The sequence below is a fragment of the Chenopodium quinoa genome, unplaced genomic scaffold (genome assembly GCF_001683475.1).
Source record: "Chenopodium quinoa cultivar QQ74 unplaced genomic scaffold, ASM168347v1, whole genome shotgun sequence".
NCBI lineage: Eukaryota > Viridiplantae > Streptophyta > Magnoliopsida > Caryophyllales > Amaranthaceae > Chenopodium > Chenopodium quinoa.
The window spans coordinates 692,610-713,573 of record NW_018744137.1 but is presented as its reverse complement, the minus strand read 5'-3'; the positions used below and the strand labels follow the sequence as shown (position 1 = coordinate 713,573).

At 35.0% G+C, this 20,964-nt stretch overlaps 1 protein-coding gene and 1 pseudogene across 1 annotated transcript; both read right to left on the bottom strand.

The window, feature by feature from the left end:
• Positions 1-4,042: 4,042 nt before the first annotated feature.
• LOC110693096 lies at positions 4,043-4,858 on the bottom strand (annotated as a pseudogene).
• A 13,756-nt stretch (positions 4,859-18,614) lies between these two features.
• Positions 18,615-20,132, bottom strand: LOC110693095 (UPF0481 protein At3g47200-like). The gene is made up of 2 exons (XM_021870223.1): positions 19,908-20,132; positions 18,615-19,814 (listed from the first exon to the last, which is right to left on the bottom strand). The coding sequence occupies exons 1-2, from the start codon at positions 20,130-20,132 to the stop codon at positions 18,615-18,617; spliced, it is 1,425 nt and encodes a 474-aa protein (XP_021725915.1).
• Between the last annotated feature and the right edge of the window lie 832 nt (positions 20,133-20,964).

Here is a 20,964-nt window from a genome sequence, read left to right as displayed (position 1 = left end):
AAAGCAAGTTCAGGGGTCCGAATGTTCTCGCAAAAATTCTCAAATGTGAAAATGACCGAAGTCAGCACTTCCTTTTATAGGCAAAATGAGAAGGCGAAGGGTCGCTTCCGAATTCAAATTTGGGCGGGAGAGTCTCCCGGCCGTCTGCAAGGTGACACCTGTAACGGGCCGTCGCCTGTCACCGTGCGACGCCTGTCACAGGCGACACGTGACCAGTCGCGTGCCACCTGTGAGGGGCAAATGATTAGGGGATTTTTATCCACCAAGCGCCGTTTGACAAGTGGACCAACCAGGTTCCGCCACGCGTCCTCCACGGACCACTTAAGACACGCCACGTGTCCACCATGCCAAATGGGACAACCGGCCATCAAGGCCCATTTCAGTCTAGAAGCCCGTTCGGCCCTAGGTTTACCTTAAACCTAGAGAGTTGCACGCTTCCCAAGGCTATAAATACTCGATTAATCCTCATTAATCGAGGGACGGAATAATTAACAGAACAGAGGAGAAACATTACGGAACACACTAATAACCGGCTGATCTCGCTAGCAAAGCAGATTACCTACATTAAATACTCTCACCTAGAGAGACCTTATTACTTTAATTTCTGTATTGATTACTCCTTAATCAGGTACTAACTTGACCGTTGGAGGCGGAGCTCTCAGGAGTCTCCGTTATTTTGCAGGTACAGGCGTCCGGTTCCAGTCTCGGAATTGTAACTCTCCCGCAGGACATCAGAAAACCCCGAAACAGTGGGGATGGCAGAGGGGAATACTTCACATGATGGTGGCCTTTGTTAATGTGATGCCCTTGCTTTTGTCTTGCTTCTGCTATAAATGGAGAAAGAACTGCATGCAACACCAAAAATAAAAAGGTTATAATTTCGTGTTATTTATCCTAATATGAACAATTTAATTATAACAAAAAAACTTTATAATTAGAATTGCTCAATTTTTTGATATCGTTGCATTTGTACAGGGTTAATTTATTACACACGATTATATAAACTGTGCATTGTGCTGGCTAACAATTAATTTGATTGGTCGAGAGAGAAAATTCATACGTATGATTTAAATAAAAGGAGATGTACACGGTGCATCCAATTAATTAAAAGAGGAAGGAGGCACTACTTACATGATGTGAAAGCTACAAGGATGACTACTAGAAAAGATAGCTTGACAAAAGCTCCTTGATCCATGGTTTGTTTGATGCATGCAATTGGGTATTGTAAGGCCATGTAATCCGTTAGTTACTTATACACTGATAAAGAGCCTTCTCGGTTGAGTAAATGATGACTTAATGCATGGGTGGCTCCGATCTTATTGTTTGACTTTTTGAAAGTCAACTTTTGATAAATTTGACAATAAATGTTCAAGGATAAAATTGTTCACAAACCTCACGTGAAATCTTGTTAGATACATTGCAATTAAAATTGAATTTTCAAATGTTTTTTTTTTTAGTGAATTTCTTGGTCGCATTTACGATTAATGAAAATATAGTGAATTTCAAGCAACTATTAACTAACATTAGGAGGTAATAAAAGGAGTTAAATAAAATAAATTTATCACTAATAATATCCATAATATATGAAATCATGGATATTCCTTTTTACAGCAAGTGCTATCAGCACAACAAACCATGCAAGGCCAATCACAGTCTCTTCTATATTTGCAAGGGTAACCACATAAACGTACACGAAAAGGTGTGAATTGATATCCTGGCGGCAAAACTATTGATGGTACTCCCACCTCCGGTCGTGATGGTTCAGCTTCCGTTGGGCCAGTGTTGGTGGAGGCGAAAGTGGCATCGATGGTGTGGATGGTGGAGAAGCCGGTAATGGTATCGATATTGGCGGTGGTGTAGTTGATGATGCACCTGGACTATCACAATGATGATGTTGTTTACTATGAACCATGACTCTTCTATGCTTGGCTTCGATTTTGAATGGAGCAAAACCTATGGTAAAATGAAAAAAGGGACAAATTGAATTTTGAGTATGCTTGAACCATCTCAAACGTAACAATAATAATCATTACACTCACTCCATTGAGGAATCCGAAATAGTAGTTAGTTATCACAATGTCCCAATTCTATAGTTACAGCACGCAATATAATTTTACAAAAATACAAAATTAATATATTTATATGCATGAAAGTTCAAATATATAGAGAAATATCTATCACATACATGTAGGAAGTAATAAATTAGAGACTTACATAATACAGAAGCCAAAAGAACAACCAATAAAGCTAGCTTCACTGAACCTTGCAACATTGTGAATTTTTGATGTCTAAATTAAAGAGTAGATGATAAAGTGATATGCCTAGCTATTAGATTTAAAACTTCAATCCTCATTATATTTTATAATGTAGATCAGACTTAATTAGTACGGAGTACTTCGTTATTAAGTTGAATATTGGGTCAAATTAAGTTAAAGTAGACGTGAAAGTTCTTCAAAATCTATAAATTATGCATGTTACTAGAAATACTCATCAATGCTAGATTGCTAATTGTACTATAATTTACTAAATTTGTAAGCAAATGCACATGTTTCTTGGTTTTTGTGAGAATTGGGTCAAGGATCCAAGTACATACATCTCGAGATCAATCCATTTGAAGGTGCGTGGTAATTACAATAATTTACCGTACATGTACCCCAATTAAGCAAGAGAAGTACAAATAGCCATTATCTCGAATTGGAGGGAGTATATATAATATGTATACTCTGTAGTTACTAGTTACAATATGTATACTCTGTAGTTACTAGTTACGATAGATGGAATATACGGAGTAATACCTTACTCCGTAGTAAGGAACTACTCTAAGCTAGTTAGAATTTAAAAAGCCCCAAAACTTGACCATAAATTTAGGCATACTAATTGACTATACAAAAATAGTCAATGTTCAATAATCTCATACTCCCTCCGTCCCTAAATTACATTCCTAGTTTCCATTTTGGGTATTCTAAAATTACATTTCTCCTTTCCATTTTTACTAATTTTTTTCTTTTCCAAATATCCCAAATCAACTCTTTTTTTCTGTTGTATAATTAATGTTTTCTCACTCTTACTGTCCTAATCTCACTCTTATTTTCTCTCTCCATCGTTTTTCTCAAGTTTATACTTCCCATAACTAACCTAATGAATATGATTGGTTCTTAATTTTCAATTAGAAGCATGTTATTGGTTTTTTTTTTTTTTTTTTTTTTTTTTTTTTTTTTTTTTTTTGGGGCAAAGGATTGATGACATGGAATCATTAATCTAATTTTGTGTTACTCAAATATATCATTTCGTGTTTTGTATTTCCCATTGAAATATTTCATTATTGTTATTTGTCTTATTCTTCCTCCTTAATTCCCGTGTAATTTTACAAATATAAATATAATTTAGGGATGGAAGGGATAACAAATTTTCACTCAAAAAATATAAATACTTCTATCATATTTAATATTTGGATTCAATTCAATTCATAATCCTTGAAATACAATGACAACATAAAATTTAAAATACTACAAATCCAATTGCTCTCCTAAGGCAAGCCAGGCTAGGATCGATCTTGTGGTTCAATCAATTAGCCTATGAATCTTAAAGCATAGTGATTAATTTTTTGAAACTCTTCAACATAGACAAGTAGTTACCAACCCATAAGTTGTCTGAGTAACTTTGTTTTAGCCTAGCTTTGGCCTTAACCAACCAAGTACCAAAATGGATATCAAAAACGTTCCACCACATGATACAAATAAGAATCCTCACCATCATGTACTAATTCGAGGCAAACATCGTTGATGAGCTTAGCAACCTGTTTGTTGCTGCCTAAATAGTGCAGTATCACCCCTTCGTCGTGTAGAAGCTTCACGTCTTCAGTCGATTTAATGAGCTTGCCTAGAAAGAGAAGATATGTTGTCATGTCAGGATAGCATTCGTGGTGGCATTGTTCGTAAGCCACAATGTTCCTTAAGAAGCTGGCTGTGTGATTGTCGATTTGCAAGCTTGAAATCTTAAGTGTTCCTTTCTCGAACCTTACATCTAGAGGTTGGGTGTCACGTAGAACTCGTGTCACCTAGAATGGAAGAGATCAAGCAAGTGTTGAGCATTCCGAGGGTCAATAATTGATTTGATGCTTTGTTGTAGCAATTTAGCTTCTCTAGGCATAAATGGATTGAAGAAGCGGAGAGCAAGCTCTTCTAACGAGCTCTCCTCCATTAATTTTGTCCTAGTTTCGTCGAAGATCTTCTTGAGGACTATCATAGGGAGTTGATTCTCAAGGGCTATAAGGTCGAGGCGAACAGCAGGCAGCATCCATCGTTTGGAGAGGAGGAACGAAGACTTGAAACGATTTTGATTGAGGTCTTGAAAGAGGTCAACTATGAAGCACCCATCAAGAAGCATCATTGTAACAAACTCTTCTTTATTAAGTTCTACATCTTCAGAGTAACAACACCGAGCTTGATGTTCTAATGCCTCTAAACTAGTAACCAATTTATCCAATTCATCCCCAGCTTGTTCACCAAAGTTGATAAGGCGGTTCAAAGAGAACCACTTGAGCTTGCAAATTAGGCGAGCCATGATGGTAGGGACCTATGGATACAAAATGAGGCTCGTATGCTTTAGGCTCAATCTGTCGTAATTTTGCTGGGACGCGGTAGATGCTGGTACTGAAACTGGGCAGCATATAATCTTTCAGCTTCCGCTGCTGCATTGCCTTCAGTTTCTCCTCCAGAATGTCAGTCAAGTTCGCGCTGTTGCCTGCAACATAACGTTTATCAGGTAACAGAGGTTTTGAGCATAATTGCCTAGCATAGGCAGAGGAAAAGCTTATGAAATAGTGAAATTGTAGAGATTTAGATTTGTTCCTAAGCATTCTTTTTGACTTTTGATAGATATTATATTGTTGTGTGTTATACAAATGAGGGGAAATGAAACAGAGCTAATTTAAAGAGCAAATAAGATCAAAAGACTGAAATGAATGTAAAGGTGATTTAAGCCTTTTTTCTTGAATGGGGTTAAATTTTGATAACTCTAAGTCTCTAACTACATGTAGGACTTTGATGTAAATGTAGTACCAAATTTAGAAGGAGTAGAAGACTTTGTAGAAATAAATTAGACTTCAAAATTATTAAATGTCCTAATAAGACATGTTAGCAATAACTCGTTCTTGACTTAGGGATATGAATTGAACATGTACGCTAATTATTACTACTCCGTAGTCCGTACTCTATATCATAGTTTAAATTGACCTAAAGTGATGCTTTGACTTTATCAAGGGTCTGTTTAATTCAAGTTATCGAGCTTACTTTGTTCAATTGGTCTTGGCTGCACTCTAGTGCAGCTAAGATAGCTACAACAAGTGAAGCTCAAAACGCGCGGCCCAAAAAAAATGAACATTTAGTTGAAAAATATGAACATGAAAAAAATGAACATATAAAAACAAAAAATGAACACGTAAAAAAAATGAACATTTAATACTAAAAAGTGAACATGTTACAAGAAAATGATAATTTATTAAAAATGAATCTAATTATCATATAATCATAAATTTGCTAGACCACGACCTTATAAATGAAAATTTAGTTAGAAAAATGAACACATAAAAAAAAAAAAAAGAATATTCAGTAATAAAAATGAACATTCAGTAATAAAAAGTGAACATGTCAAAAAAAAGAAATGAACATTTAGTATATTAGAAATGAACCTTTATCATACAATCATAAAATTGGGATCATATACATTGGAAATTCTCCAACTTAAAGGCAAATTCATTGTACATATCATATACTTCTTCATCACTTCTTAGTTGTTTCTTCACTAATTCAGAGTCTTTGTCTTCTACAAATACAATTAATCTATACTCACTAAAATATAACAAATAATCAGAATTTTCATAATCATCACAAAATATCTTCATAATAATTATTTAGAATGTTTGTAATATATATAATCATCAATACAATACTTAAAAATATAAATAATATTCACTCTATATGTCATATGTGTTCATAATCAATAACAGATATGCTCGTAAAGAATAACGAAACATATATATTCATAATAAATTGTTCAGATTTTCAACATAAATGTTCATATAGTTTAACTTTCAATGTATTATATTTTACTTTCAACCTAATAAAAATGAACATTTAGTATTAAAAAATGAACACTTATAAAGTGAATATGTAACAAAAAGTTATGAACATTTAGGATATTAAAATGAACATGATTTTCATAAAGGTTCAAATTCATTGTACATAATTATTAATGAAAAATAAAGATAAAATAAATTGTCGAAATATGTTCATTTTTTATGTATTTAATATTCATTTTCGGTGTACTAAATGCTCATTTTGTAAAAGATGTTCATTTTAAATTCCTACGTATTCAGTTTTTTTTTACAGAAATTATATTCAAGATCGATTGTAATTATTGAAACTCTAAAAAATTGATTATAAACCTTAAATCTAATCTTGATTCATCATAGAGAAAATAATTATTGATTTGTAACATGATTAGAAATCAAAAGAAAAAAATCAAAAGAGAGAGAAAAAGATAGGGGAGAGAGAAAATAACTACAAATTAAGCAATACAATTGATATTCATTAACAATTAAGCAATTTAATTGATATTCATCACAAACTCATAATAATTTCAAATAATCAAACAATAAATCATCATGCGTGATCAACGAAATCATACAAAATACAATTACAAATTGATAAAATCTAACCTCCGTTGTTTTCTTTGACCTCAACTTTATCTCTCCTCCATTTTTTTCTTTCCTCTTTGATAAAGCCAAATGATTGAATCTGAAACTCATAGCACTACAAGAAATAAGCTATTTTGCGGCAGCCAAAATTTGTCGCAAAAATAGTAAAAACCGTCGCAAAAAATAATTGCGACAATGAACTGTCGTAAACCGTTTGTCGCAATCACAGTTGTCGCAAAATTTTATTTTTGCGACAGTTTGACTGTCGTAAACCTTTTTTAAGACGGTTTTACTAATTTCAGCGACAGTTTTATTTTTTGTCGTAATAATTAATCTGCGACAACTAAAAACCGTCGCAAACTACGACAGCCATGAAAACTGTCACAAACACCAACTTTAGCGACAGCTAAAAGCCGTCGCAAAAAATAAAATAAAAAAACAAAAAAAAAAACGTAACCCTCAACCCAGCCACATCCCTCCTTTAACCCTCACCCACAATAGCCCAGCCGCATAACCCGTAACCACGACCAACCTCCACCACAAACCACCTAGCGCCACCACACACTTTCCACCGCCACCCAAAACCACCAAATTAAGCCCAGAAAAACTCATAAACCCACAAACAACCCTAGATCTGAAATTAAACCAAAAAAAATCTAAAATCCAACAATTCCCCCCTTACACTAACCACCGACAACCCCCTAACCTTGCACCCAAAAAAATAAACATTAAGATCTAAAAGTTAAACCCCAACAAACAAAAAATCAAAGAAAAAACCCAACATAATAACCAAAGATAAATGAAAATATAAAACAAATACATAAAAATAACAAACATCAAACAAGAAATACAAATATACATCAAATAATAATAAAAAACCAAGAATAATAAAACAAACAAGTTAATGAAATAACAGAAGTTATCAAAAACGGTACAAAATTCAAACAAAAATACCACAAAAAATCAAACGAAAATAAATGACAAAATAACAAGATCTAACAAATTAAATAAAAATCAAATGAAGATGAACGAAAATAATTAACATACCTTTGAAACTTTCCTCTTCTTTGGGTTTTAAGGGTCAAATTCGACCATAAAAACTCCAGATCTGGAATTTTTATGGTCCAATTTGGCTAAAAAAAACCTCACCATCACGGTATTGAACTTTAAAAATATGAATTTGACTAAAAAAACCCCTCAACATTAAGTAGAAAGAAGGAGGAGTACGAGAAAGAAAAGAATGGAGGATGAGAAATAGAGAGGAGAAAGGAAAAGAGAGGAAAGAGGGGAGGAGGAGAGGGGAGATGATATGGGAAAGTGAGAAGAGAAAAGAAATGAAAGAAGAGAAAGAAACTGACAGGGAGAGGAGTAACGAATCGGCGCTATTAGGGTTTGGTGTGGGATTGTGGGGTATTTATATACCGTATGTTTTTTTTTGAAAAAACAACTCTGCGACAGTTTAAAGCTGTCGCAAATATTAAAAAAATTTACACTTATTTTTAATGTCTATTACGACAGTTTATTGGCCAAAAACCATCGTAAATCAGCGACAAACTAGAAAACTGTCGTAATATTGCGACAAAAACAAAAACCGTCGTAAAATTTAAAAATTACGACAGTTTTGCTGGTTGTCATAGAAAATTTTTCGCTATTTGCCCGGATTCTAGTAGTGTAGATTTAGAAAGAAAGGAATATACCCATCAAAACACGAATTACTAACTCAAAATTTTATATAAAGAAGAAGAAAACTTTAAAGATTGAAGGGAAGTGAGGTAAAGAGGAAAGAGAAAATTTTAAATTGAGAAGAAAACTGAAAAGAGAAAAAAATAATAGAGCTAAGGAAGAAGAAGAAAGAGAATTAAGATATAGGGAAGAAAAAAAAACATATATTCATTTTAACGTACTATATGTTCATATTTATTGCTGTTGCAGCTAACTTGGCTGCCCTAGAATGCAGCCAAGAATTTGTATACTTTGTTTGTTTTTTGCTAAACTTATTGTGTTTGAAATTTTAAATTAATATTATCTGAACCGTTTTTGTGTGAATTAAGTCAAAATAAGTTTTCTATAGTTGAATACTTTAATGAAATCATGGATCAAGGTTAAAAGATATTAATACTTCCTACGATCTAAAACTTCCAGATTCAAACGTTATTATCAAAACTGAGCTATTGACTCGCTAAATAAACTAGTGGAGTAGTAATATATCCGAAGGTGGTTATATATTCAATTTTTTAACACTGTCATTGCTAGCTAGGTCCACTAGTTACACTCTAATTGCATGAATCTCGATAACGTAACATCTTAATTATTAATTAAGGAACGTTATAGCTTAATTACAGAAAGAGCAAGTGGCAAGTTAATTACATACGTATTACTAGAGCTGTCAATTCGGGTAAACGGATCGGGTTTGGGTCGGGTAAGAGCGGGTCAGGTCAACTCGGGTTGGGTCAATTTAAATTAATTCCATAACCTATGCCGGTCGGGTTTGGGTTGGGTCATGCTTGACTCGGGTCATGTCGGGTCGTACTTCTTATCGGATTTGGGTCGATTTAGGTCGGCTTAATAACAAGCCGAGTTACATTCGGTCGGGTGAACAATAGGACGGGTTAAATTCAGGTTTTCACGGGTTAAAATGTGGGTAATTCTCGGGTTCGGTTCAAGTCAATAATTTGCGTGTTATAATCAGGTCGGGTCATTCTCGGGTTTGAGTCGGGTTAGATTCAAGTCAATAATTTCGGATTATAATCAAGTTGGGTCATTTCCAAGTCCGGTCATTCTCGAGTTCAAGTTGGGTTCGGTTCAAGTCAATAATTTGCGGGTTATAATCAGGTTGGGTCATTTCCAAGTCGGGCCATTCTCGGATTCAAATCGGGTTATGTTCAAGTCAATAATTTTCCGGTTACAATCAGGTCGGGTCATTTCCAAGTCAGGTCATATTCAGATTCAACTAACAATAAATAGATAATTATCATTTTTATCAAGCTAAATATTTCCTTTGACTATAATATATATGGCAATATACTAGAGAAGTATAGCCTATATAATTATCTCCTTTGACCATACAACAAATATATACTATATTTAACTCTTAAATTTGAGTATGATGCTCCTTTCTTTTGTAGGCCTGGACCGACTTGGTCTCCCCAAGACAAAATGCTTTGATAAACAATAATAAGGTGGTCTTAATTACATTTAAGGTGATTTGAAATCGGGTCAGTAACAATTTGAGTTGAATTTAGGTCGGGTAAATAACAAGTCGTGTTAATTTTGAGTCGGGTTAGTAACAGATCGAGTTGAAATTTTGGGTTGGGTAAGTAATAGGTATTGTAAAATTCGGGTCGGGTCAATAACAAGTCAGGTTGAATTTGGGTCAGGTCAATAACAAGTCGAGTTGATTTCGGGTCGGGTTTGTAACAAGTTGGGTTGAATTCGGGTTTTGACGGGTTAAAACGAGTTTGGGTCGATTTCGGTTCAAGTCGGGTCCGGTGCAAGTTAATTAAATTGGCCGTTGTAAACCGGTAAATCGGTGCAAGTTGTAAACCGATAAATTGGCCATTTAAAAGAAAATTGAATGGTTCTACACACCCAATTGGACTCTCGAAGGATATTAGTGACAATGGTAAACATTTCGGCAATTTTTATTTCAGGGCAAAAAAAAGTCAAAAAATTCCAAAATTAAAGGCTAATATCCACGTTTTTTGAGAAATTTTGGAGGTTTTGGGGACTGGTGTCGAAAAGTCTTGAATTTCTATGGCATACATCTCGGGGGCATATAATGTTGTTTGGAACCATATATGATCATTATTTGTTGTCATAAATGTTCGTGGTAGGCTTGAATTAATGAAATCGGTGCAAGTTGTAAACCGATAAATTGAACATTTAAAGCCAAATTGGATGGTTCCACCCACCCAATTGGACTCCCAGATGGTATTAGGGACAATGGTAAACATTTCGGCCAATATTTATTTCCGGGCGGAAAAAAATCAAAAAATTTCAAAATTGAAGGCTAATATCTATGCTTTTTGAGAAATTTTGGAGGTTTCGGGGCCCGATGTAGAAAAGTATTAATATTTTAGGAGATACATCTAGGGGTCATATAATGCCGTTTGGAACCATATATGATCATTATATGTTGTCATAAATGTTCGTAGTAGGCTTGAGTTAATGCAATCTGTGCAAGATGTAAACCAGTAATTAATTAAATTGGCCATTTAAAGGCAAATTGGATGGTTCCACCAACCCAACTGGACTCCCGAAAGGTATTAGGTACCATGGTAAACATTTCGTCAATTTTTATTTTCGGGCGAAAAAAGTAAAAAAATTCAAAAAATGAAGACTAATATCCACGGTTTTTGAAAAATTTTGGAGGTTTCGGGGCCCGATGTCGAAAAGTCTTGAAATTTTAGGGGATACATCTCGGGTCATATAATGTTGTATGGAACCATATATGATCATTATTTGTTGTCATAAATGTTTAAGATAGGCTTGAGTTAATGAAAAATCGGTACAAGTTGTAAACCAGTAAATTGGCCGTTTAAAGGCAAATTGGATGGTTCCACCCACCCAATAGGACTCCCAGACGGTATTAGGGACCATGGTAAACATTTTGGCCATTTGTATTTCCGGGCGAAAAAAAGTCAAAAATTTAAAAATTGAAGGCTAATATCCACCCTTTTTGAGAAATTTTAGAGGATTCGGGGTTCAGGGTCGAAAAATCTTGAAATTCAACGGGATACATCTCGGGGTCATTTAATGCCGTTTGGAACCATATATGATCATTATTTGTTGTCATAAATAATCGTGGTAGACTTGAATTAATGAAATCGGGGCAAGTTATAAACCGGTAAATAATAAATAGGTCGTTTAAAGGCAAATTGGATGGTTCCACCCAACCCAATTGGACTCCCGAAGGGTATTAGGGACCATGGTATACATTTCGAAAATTATTATTTCCTAGCGAAAAAAGTCTAAATATTCCAAAATTAAAGGCTTAATATCCACGCTTTTTAAGGAATTTTGGAGGTTTCAGGGACCGGTATCGAAAAGTCTTGAGATTCTAGGGGAATACATCTTGAAGTCATATACTGTCGTTTGGAAACATATATGATCACTATTTGTTGTCATAAATGTTCATGGTAGGCTTGAGTTAATGAAATGGGTGCAAGTTGTAAATCGGTAAATTGGCCGTTTAAAGGCAAATTGGATGGTTCCACCCACCCAATTGGAATGCCAGAGGGTATTAAGGACCATGGTAAACATTTCGGTAATTTTTATTTTCTGGCGAAAAAGAGTCAAAAATTTCCAAAATTAAAGCTAATGTCCTCGTTTTTTCAGAAATTTTGGAGGTTTCGGGGCACGATGTCGCAAAGTCTTGAGAATTTAGGGAATACATCTGGGGGTCATATAATGCCGTTTGGAACCATATATGATCATTGTATGTTGTCATAGATGTTAGTGGTAGGCTTTGAGTTAATGAAATCGATGAAAGTTGTAAACCGGTAAATTGGTCTTTTAAAGGCAAATTGGATGGTTCCACCCACCCAATTGGACTCCCGGAGGATATTAGGGACCATGGTAAACATTTTGGCAATTTTTATTTCGAGCGAAAAAAAATCAAAAAATTCCAAAATTGAAGTATATCCATGCTTTTTGAGAAAATTTTGAGGTTTCGAGGCCCGGTGTTGAAAATCATTGAAATTTTAGGGGATACACCTCAAGGACATATAATTCCATTTGGAACCATTTATATTGATCATTATATGTAGTCTCAAATGTTCGTGGTAGGCTTGAGTTAATGAAATCAGTGCAAGTTGTAAATCGGTAAATTGGCCGTTTAAAAGCAAATTGGATGGTTCCATCCACCCAATTGGATTCCCGCAGAGTATTAGTGATCATGGCAAATATTTCGGCAATTTTTATTTCCGTGCGAAAAAAAGTTATAAAATTCCAAAATTGAAGTTCATATCCACGCTTTTTGAGAAATTTTAGAGGTTTCGGAGCCCGGTGTCGAAAAGTCTTGAAATTTTAGAGAATACATTTGGGGTTATATAATGTCGTTTGGAACCATATATAATCATTATTTGTTGTCATAAATTTTGGCGCCGTTGCCGGGGAGACGACTTAATTTGATTTGACTTTTATTTTTGGTTGAACTAAACTTGTATATATTTTTATTATTTATTTTGTATATATTTCCTTTTTGTTTTACTCTGATTTTGTCATCATGGCGTGGTATGATTATAATTCGTATAGGATGAATGATTTTAATTACCAGGGGCAATATGATTATAATTCCGGGTATTGTAATGCTAATATTTCTATGTTTGATACATCATTTGATTATCAAAATTCACATAATAATTGCATGAATTTCTGTGAAATTTCTCATTACCCTAGTGAGTCTTATATGCCTGATTTTAATTCCTCCTACCAATCCCAAGTGGATAATTATACTCAACCCAATTCATCGGAGTGTAGGGAACTTTTCAATATGATGAATGAGTTTATTGTTAATCAGCATGAAGAGATTAATGAATTGATGCATGATTGTCAACGTATTTCAAAATCTATCGAATTACTTGTTGTGCAACAATATACTAACCAACAGGTGATACATGATGATAATGATATTGGTTTTGAGGATTGTATTTCAGTGGAGGAAAGCGCTAATTTGACCTATGATATTTACTCCCCGTCAAATGAAAGTATAATATAGGAGAATAATATTTCATCTCTTTATGATTCTGATGGTGAAAATTATTGGAATGAAGATATACAGGTAGTGGAAAAGGAAGAACAACCAATTATCGTGAAGTCCTTGATTGAGAAACCAATGGTTTTGGATCTTTTGGTAGTCGAAGATTTTGTTGACAAGCTTATTCATGAGGGTGAAGTTGAAGGTAAAAACATTTATGTTAAGCCTAACCCATCTCCCCTTCATATCCCGTTTTCCCATAGGCTTGATCTAGTTCCTTCATTCACTATGTCAAATCCTCCATACTTTCTCAAAATGTCTCCATTTCATGATACACTTGGTCATGTGGACCTTGATGATTATTCAAAAAGGTCTACATGGCCTAAGGGGCAAGCAGGGGTAAGGTGTATACATTCTTTTTCTTTTTATTTTAACTTTTCTATTTCCGATTATTTTTCTTTAATTTTTTCTAACCCTCTGTATTTCAAGATTTGTGTGTTTGCTGTCAAGCCATATATGGTGCTCAATGATATGTTTGCAGGGGCGTATGATAAGTTACTCAAGGCATTGGATTCTTCCGATTGACGAATTGAGTAGGGTCGTGCGGGACCTTAAAAACCAGCGCTAATTGGGAGGAAACCCAATTTTCTTTTGGTTTTTTTTTGCAACTTCCTATCTTTTTCGTTATTTAAATAATAATGCTAATGTGTGTTCTAGTGATGACGTCTTTTGCTAGGTACAAACATAGCTAAGTTCCTTGGCTACGTCGGCTACCCAATTACAACTACCAATTGTGGTGGAGGTGTCTATACCTTTGACGCTCCCTTCGCTTACCACCCCTTTGTGAGTTGTGTCTCTCCTTTATTTATGATTTAGTTCCTCTTTGTTCACATTGAGGACAATGTGATGTTTAGCTTGGGGGAGAAAGATTGTTATCATCACTTTGTGCATGTTAGTTGTGTTTAGTTTAGTTCTTTTGCTTTGTAGGTGTTGTATGGTTTGTACCATTCATTAGGAGTGGGAGTTTACATACAACGAAAAACAATGTATTGCTTTCTTAGTTTTTTTAGTGCATACTTGTGTCTATATTTTATATTTTGATTTCGAACCGTGTGCGGATTTGATTTGACTCTCTTGAGCTTCTTTTGATCTTAGTTATAATTCTAAAATTCAGTCGGTATGTGCTATACATTGCTAACTGCTTGACATTGGGTGAATCAATTGAATGGTTTGTGGAAAGATTGGTTGTCCCATATCAAGTATAGCTAGCCAATTCTCTTGTTAGGTCACCTTACTCTGTGTTTGTGTGATTGATACAATTTGTTATTTCAATGACTTTGGCTTGAGATTTATTAGTAATTTGACTATGATTCAAGCATGCCGCATATGATAAAGGTCATGTTCTTTAGGTAGCCTTCAGATGATATTTAGATACATTTGTTCCCATTTTGCTTACCCATGTTGTTGCCCTGCCCATTCATTGATATATAGCTACATTACAAGCCACTTTAGCCCCATTGGTTACTATTCCCAAGTCTAGCTACCTTGGGGAGCTTATTGATGTGGTGTCGTTGTTTGTCATTGTCAAGCTTCATTTTACGCGAAACATGCATGGTGGAATAAAGATTGAAAAAAAAAAGTTGTATTTATAGTTGAGAAGTGTTACTTTAAGATGTGAAAAAAATAAATAAATAAAAATAAAAATCTTAATTTTGTGAACTTCATTGAAAAATCCAAAGAATTGAAAAAAAAGAGGCAAAGAAAAAGAAAAAAAGAAAGGAAAAATTATTCATGACGATGTATAGTTGATTTCAATCTTGGTTTTTTATTATGTTTGGAGAAAGTTGGTGATGTCAATTGGAGTTAGATCATTATTTGATCGCGTTTATGTTTTTGCTCCCCAAGTTGGCTCTTTACTCACATTTTCCTAAATATTATCCTACCCCTTTACCTTGGCCCCATTACAAGCTTATAAAGTCCTTTTGATCGGCATGCGTGTTTTGTGATTGAGTGAACATTAATTATTGCTATTGTCAAGTTACCCTTTATTGCATCAAATATTTAAAAACTACAAGGTGTGCGGCGACGACTAGCTTGATTGGGAAATCGTTTGTGGCTAAGTTTGGTTTCAATTGTGGATCATGATGTCGAGTGGTTCTATTTGTATCCGAGCTAAATTTTGGTCTTAATAACTTTGGTTTGATTGTATGCTCGAGAGTTGAGTCGGTCTTATTTTGGTTCCCTGGAAGTCTTATTTGTCTCTTTTCTCCGTCTTGAGTCTAGTATTGCTTGGGAACAAGCAATGGTTTAGCTTGGGGGAATTTGATGAATCACATTTATATAAAGTTTATCGGCACATTTATGCTAGTTTTATAGTTGCTTTTTAGGTCGCAAATGCATAAGTTGTTTGTTTTGTGCTCTACTACGCTTCGTTTGTGTTTTTCTTAATGTTTCAGGTGATTTCATAGTCATTTGAACGCTTTCGGAGTAGTTTTGGAAGAAACGGACAATAAAAGAATGAAATGTCGATGAATCGAGGTCGCTCAATGAAGGATATGTGTTGATGGAAGCTAAATATGAGATTAACATGCGTGAGGAATGAATATAGCATCCACAAGGGTCGTTATGCACTTTACGGAAACGAATTTGAGTTAGTAACGAAGTTAAACGATGTTTTACAAAGTGGCAAAAATGACCTTTGTCTACTCTTTTGATCATTATTCAAGTTCTACAAATCGGATTGAATCGGCATCATTCGGGTTGGGTCATTCGGGTTGGGTCATTTGGTTCGGGTCATCGGGTATTAGAGACCATGGTAAACAATTTGACAATTTTTATTTATAGGCGAAAAAAGTCAAAAAATTCCATAATTTAAGGCTAATATCCACGCTTTTTGAGAAATTTTGGAGGTTTCGAGGGCCGGTGTTTAAAATTCGAATTTTGACGGGTTAAAACGGGTTTGGGTCAATTTCAATTTAAGTCGGGTTCAGTTCAGGTCAATAACTTACGGGTTACATTCGGGTCGGGTCATCTCAGGTCATTTCATGTTCAGGTTCGGGTCTCACATACTCGGGTCTAGGGTTGGTTTCAGGTCGGGTTTGGATCACCATTTTTTCGGGTTTAAATGGGTCGGTTAATAATCGGGTTTGAGTCGATATTTCGAATCGGGTCAACTTTTGACAGCTCTCCGTAGTACGAGTATAAGAAGTCAAACAATGAATATTGATTAAGAATTCAAGATATTATTAAAGAAGAGTATGAATAATTTAAAAGTCTAAATAATGCAAGTGTTATATAATATGAGCAGTATGTATTAAAAAAAAAAATGTAGTTAATTTCATAAGTTATACAGTAATACTAATACATGGGGAGCGTTTTAAAAACGCTTTTGGAGATGTTTGTACATATCTTTCATTCATTTTTAGTAGATAATTGATAATTTATACCATACTTATTGATCATTTATACAAATTATACCATACTTGATACTTCATATGCGACAAAAATTTTGGAACAAAGCAAGCATGATAGCTTAACAAACATTTTTCATGGAAATTAACGAAAGCGGAACGTATGATGTTCATTGAGAATAAAAATACATTTAATGTATGTGCTATATTTGTCTGTGGAATTATAACATTTGAGTGCTAACTTTGAAAAGTATGTCATGGGATAATTTTTTAGTGCTAGAATAAGGTAAATGTATAAACCTAACTTTACCCAACACAAAAACAAATAGTAGTGTAGCACATATACTTTTAAAACATGTTATCTGTCATTTCTAAGCTACAAATTGAATCATTTTACTATTTAATTCTTAGCAGTAGTGCTGTCAAATTTCAAATCGAAATCGTTTAACTGTCCGAAACCGACCGACCCAAATGAAAACCGAATCGATTAAAAACCGATTTTTTGGAAACCGAAAACCGACCCGAACCATATTATAGTAAACCCGAAACTGAATCGACCCGAATAATGTTAAACCGTGTAAGAATCGAACCCGTTAACAAACCGAACCGAATATAAACCGAACTGAAAGAAAACCGAACCGAAAAAGAACCGAACCGTATCTAACCCGAAACCGTTTAAACTGGCAAAAAAACCGCTTACACCGAACCGTTAGCAAACTGCTACCCGTTTGCACCGAACCATTTAAAAACCGAACTGATTGTAAATCAAACTGGTTATAAACCGAACCGTTTATGAACCAAACCGCTTCTAAATCGGACCGTTTACAAACTTTTTTATATAATTAAATGGATTTTTTTTTTGACGGGGATATAATTAAATGGATTAAATATTAGAAATCTTAGAATATTTTTTTTTTAAAATAGCAAGGCAAATCATTCATTAAGGTCTTAAGGATAATCTTCACAAACAAGAGCAAAACAAACAGGCTCAGGCCCTGCCTCAAACTATTAGCAACACTACTGCCTCTAGTCATGTATACATTTGAGGTGATGAAACCAAATGAACAAAAAGCTTGTAATATTAAGTACCAAGGCTTGGCTGAAGGCGTAATAAATAAAATTAATTCACATAGACTATTAAGCATATGATTACATTGATTCTGTGAGTAATAATGAAATAAAGATGGGAATGTGCTAGTGACATGAATATATTATTAGGCTATGTTTTAATTCAGATTCAACTATAATTTAGTAAACTTGAAATGGAACCGATATGAATAACGTTAAAGTGGTTAAACAATCGAAGAACCGAACCAGTTATAAACTGAACCGAACCAGTTAAAACTGAACTGAAAAAGAACCGAACTAGTTATAAACTGAACCAAAAAAGAACCGAACTGTTTCTAACTCGAAATCGTTTCCAACCCGAAACTGTTTGAACCGGGATAAAAACCGTTTACACCGCACTGTTAACAAACCGCAACCCGTCTGCACCGAACCGTTTACTACCCGGACTGTTTACAACCCGAACCGAATTAAAACCGCTTAAGAATAAACCGAAACCGAATCGAACCGATAACTATTTAAACCGAACCAAAACCGACCCGTGAGACAATTAAACCGATTCCAAACCGACCCGATTAAATACCGAACCGATTTCAAACCGAACCGAAACCGAACTGTCAAACCGTTTTGACAGTGCTACTTAGCAGCATACTCCTATTAGTTCCTCAAGCTTGAAGAACAAAGAAGACAGATAATTATTAATAAAACAAATTCAAATGCAATACTAAAATATAGGATCTACTTCTCATTCTCTATATTTTGAAGCAGAGCCAACAAAGTTATGAAACCACTCAAAAGGATCAATAAGAAACGAGTGAAGTCCAATCCACAATCCCTTGTTTTCCTGCAGGTGCTGCTTCACGTCGCAGCTCGTCTGCAGTAAGGTAAGGTAGAGCAGCAACAGAGCAGCTATCGTCGAGATACCAACCCACACATTACAGAAATAATCATGTTTTAGTTTAGCCTTGGCCTTACTTGACCACCTATTAGAATACTCATTAATATCTTCCACCACATCATACAAATAAGACTCCTTACCATCATGTTCTACTTCGATGCAAAGGTTATTGACAAGCTTAGCTACCTGTCTATTACTCCCTAATGTGTGTTGTATCACCCCTTCGTAGTGTAGAAGCTCGACGTCTTTAGTTGAGTTAATGAGCTTGTCGAGAAAGAATAGATATGTTGTTATGTCCGGCTTGCACACGTGGTGGCATTGTTCGTAGGCAACGATGTTCCTGAAGAAGCTTTCTGTATGATTGTCAATTTGTAAGCTCGGCATCCTTAACACTCCTCTCTCGAACTTTAGCTCTAGAGGCTGTGTCGAATCCAAGACTCGTACCTTGATTCCTGCCTCTTTTAGCTCCCTCACTGAACGGTACATGTGATCCTCCTCGCCTCGCTTCTCTTTGTCCCCTGGAGTGATGCTAGAGTGGAAGAGGTCAAGCAAGTGATGATGAGTAGTTTTCTTAGGATTGCTTGCAATTGATTCATAGCTTCGTTGTAGTAATTTATCATCTCTAAACATCAACGGGTTGAAGAAGCATAGAGCAAGCCATTCTAACGAGGTCTCCTCCATCGATTTTGTCCTAGTTTCGTCGAAGATCTTCTTGAGGACTATCATAGGAAGTTGATTCTCGAGGGTTATAAGGTCTCGACGAACAGCAGGTAACATCCACCTCTTGGGGAGAAGTGTTGTTGGAGACGCGAATTTGTTTTCATTAAGCTCTTTAAAGAGCTCAACTATGAAACATCCATCAAGAAGCATCATATTTACAAACTCATCTCGGCTTAATTGAGTTATTTTAACATCTTCCGAGTAATATTGTCGAGCTTCATGCTCTATATCTTCTAAATCAGCCACCAATTTATCTAATTTACCCCTTGTTTGTTCACCTAAGCCAACAAGGCGATTCATCGAGAGCCACTTAAGCTTCTCTGAAGCCTACAGCTCAAGCAAACCACGATAGTAGGGGCCAATGGATATGAATTGAGGCGCATAAGCTCTTGGTTTAATGTGTCGTAGTTTTTCTGGTACGCGGTATATGCTGGTTCTATTACTATGCCGCGATAACTGCTGCTGTTGGTGGTGCATTGCCTTCATCTTCGTCTCCAAATAGTCACTCGAGTTCACGCTGCTGCTTGCAACATAGTGCTGATGATCTTCAGCTAACAGAGGTTTTGAGCTTATTTGCCTAGCATAAGCAAAGGGAGATCTTGAAAAATGCTTAAAATGTTGGGATATAAATTTGTTTCTCAACATATTTGAATTTTTGATGTGGTAATTTCTCTATGAAATAATGTGCATTTCATACTAGAGATTCGTATAATAAAGTGGGAAGGTGTAGACACGAACATTTATAATACTAAGCCATATCCACAAGACCACAAATAATGTATGAATTACTCTATTTTCTTACTCGATTTAAGTTTTGACAACTCTAATTATAGATGAGACCTTCTCGAAATTGCCACTAGAGAAAATTTCTTGGTACGTGGAGGGTAAAGGAATTCATAACAATTTAATAAACTGTCATACGAACATGCATAATTAAGCTTAGGTTAGCCTAAATAATTAAGCTACTAAAACCTAATCCCATTAAACAAAAGGCTGACTAGTTTAGACATAAACAAATCTATATTTGTGCAATTTGCAAACTCCCAAATCTAAACATTATAATAAACTCACTAAACTAACAGTGACTTACTAAGCGGCTAAGCTTAATTATATGCAGCGTAATAAGTGCGAGTGGCAAGTTAATTTGATTCAATAAGTAATTTTTAAAGAAGTCATCATTCTTGGTCAAGTCATTTTTTAATGGTAAGAATCTAGAAAGAACTTATAAATGAATTAATTTTTATGAGCAGATTGATGCACGTGAAAAGGTTGAATATGAACAGCTTAATTTAAGAAACATAATTACATGTTCCGACTTCTACCAATGTGGAATTCAGTAAGTAACCAAGCGTTGAAACCAGTTATAAACCGATTTATGATCGTCCACTTTAGAAAAAGAGGAGAAATGGTCCATTTTACAAGGTAGATGAGTTACCTTTATTATTACCAACTAGTGAGTAAGCCCAGGCGTTGCCCC

Bases quoted from the DNA above. Each gene is read 5' to 3' on its own strand.
- LOC110693095 (XM_021870223.1), bottom strand. From the start codon at position 20,132: ATGTTGAGAAACAAATTTATATCCCAACATTTTAAGCATTTTTCAAGA. The intron at 19,815-19,907 runs GTACCAGAAAAA...CTTGAGCTGTAG, and splicing joins ATAGAACCAGCATATACCGC to GCTTCAGAGAAGCTTAAGTG.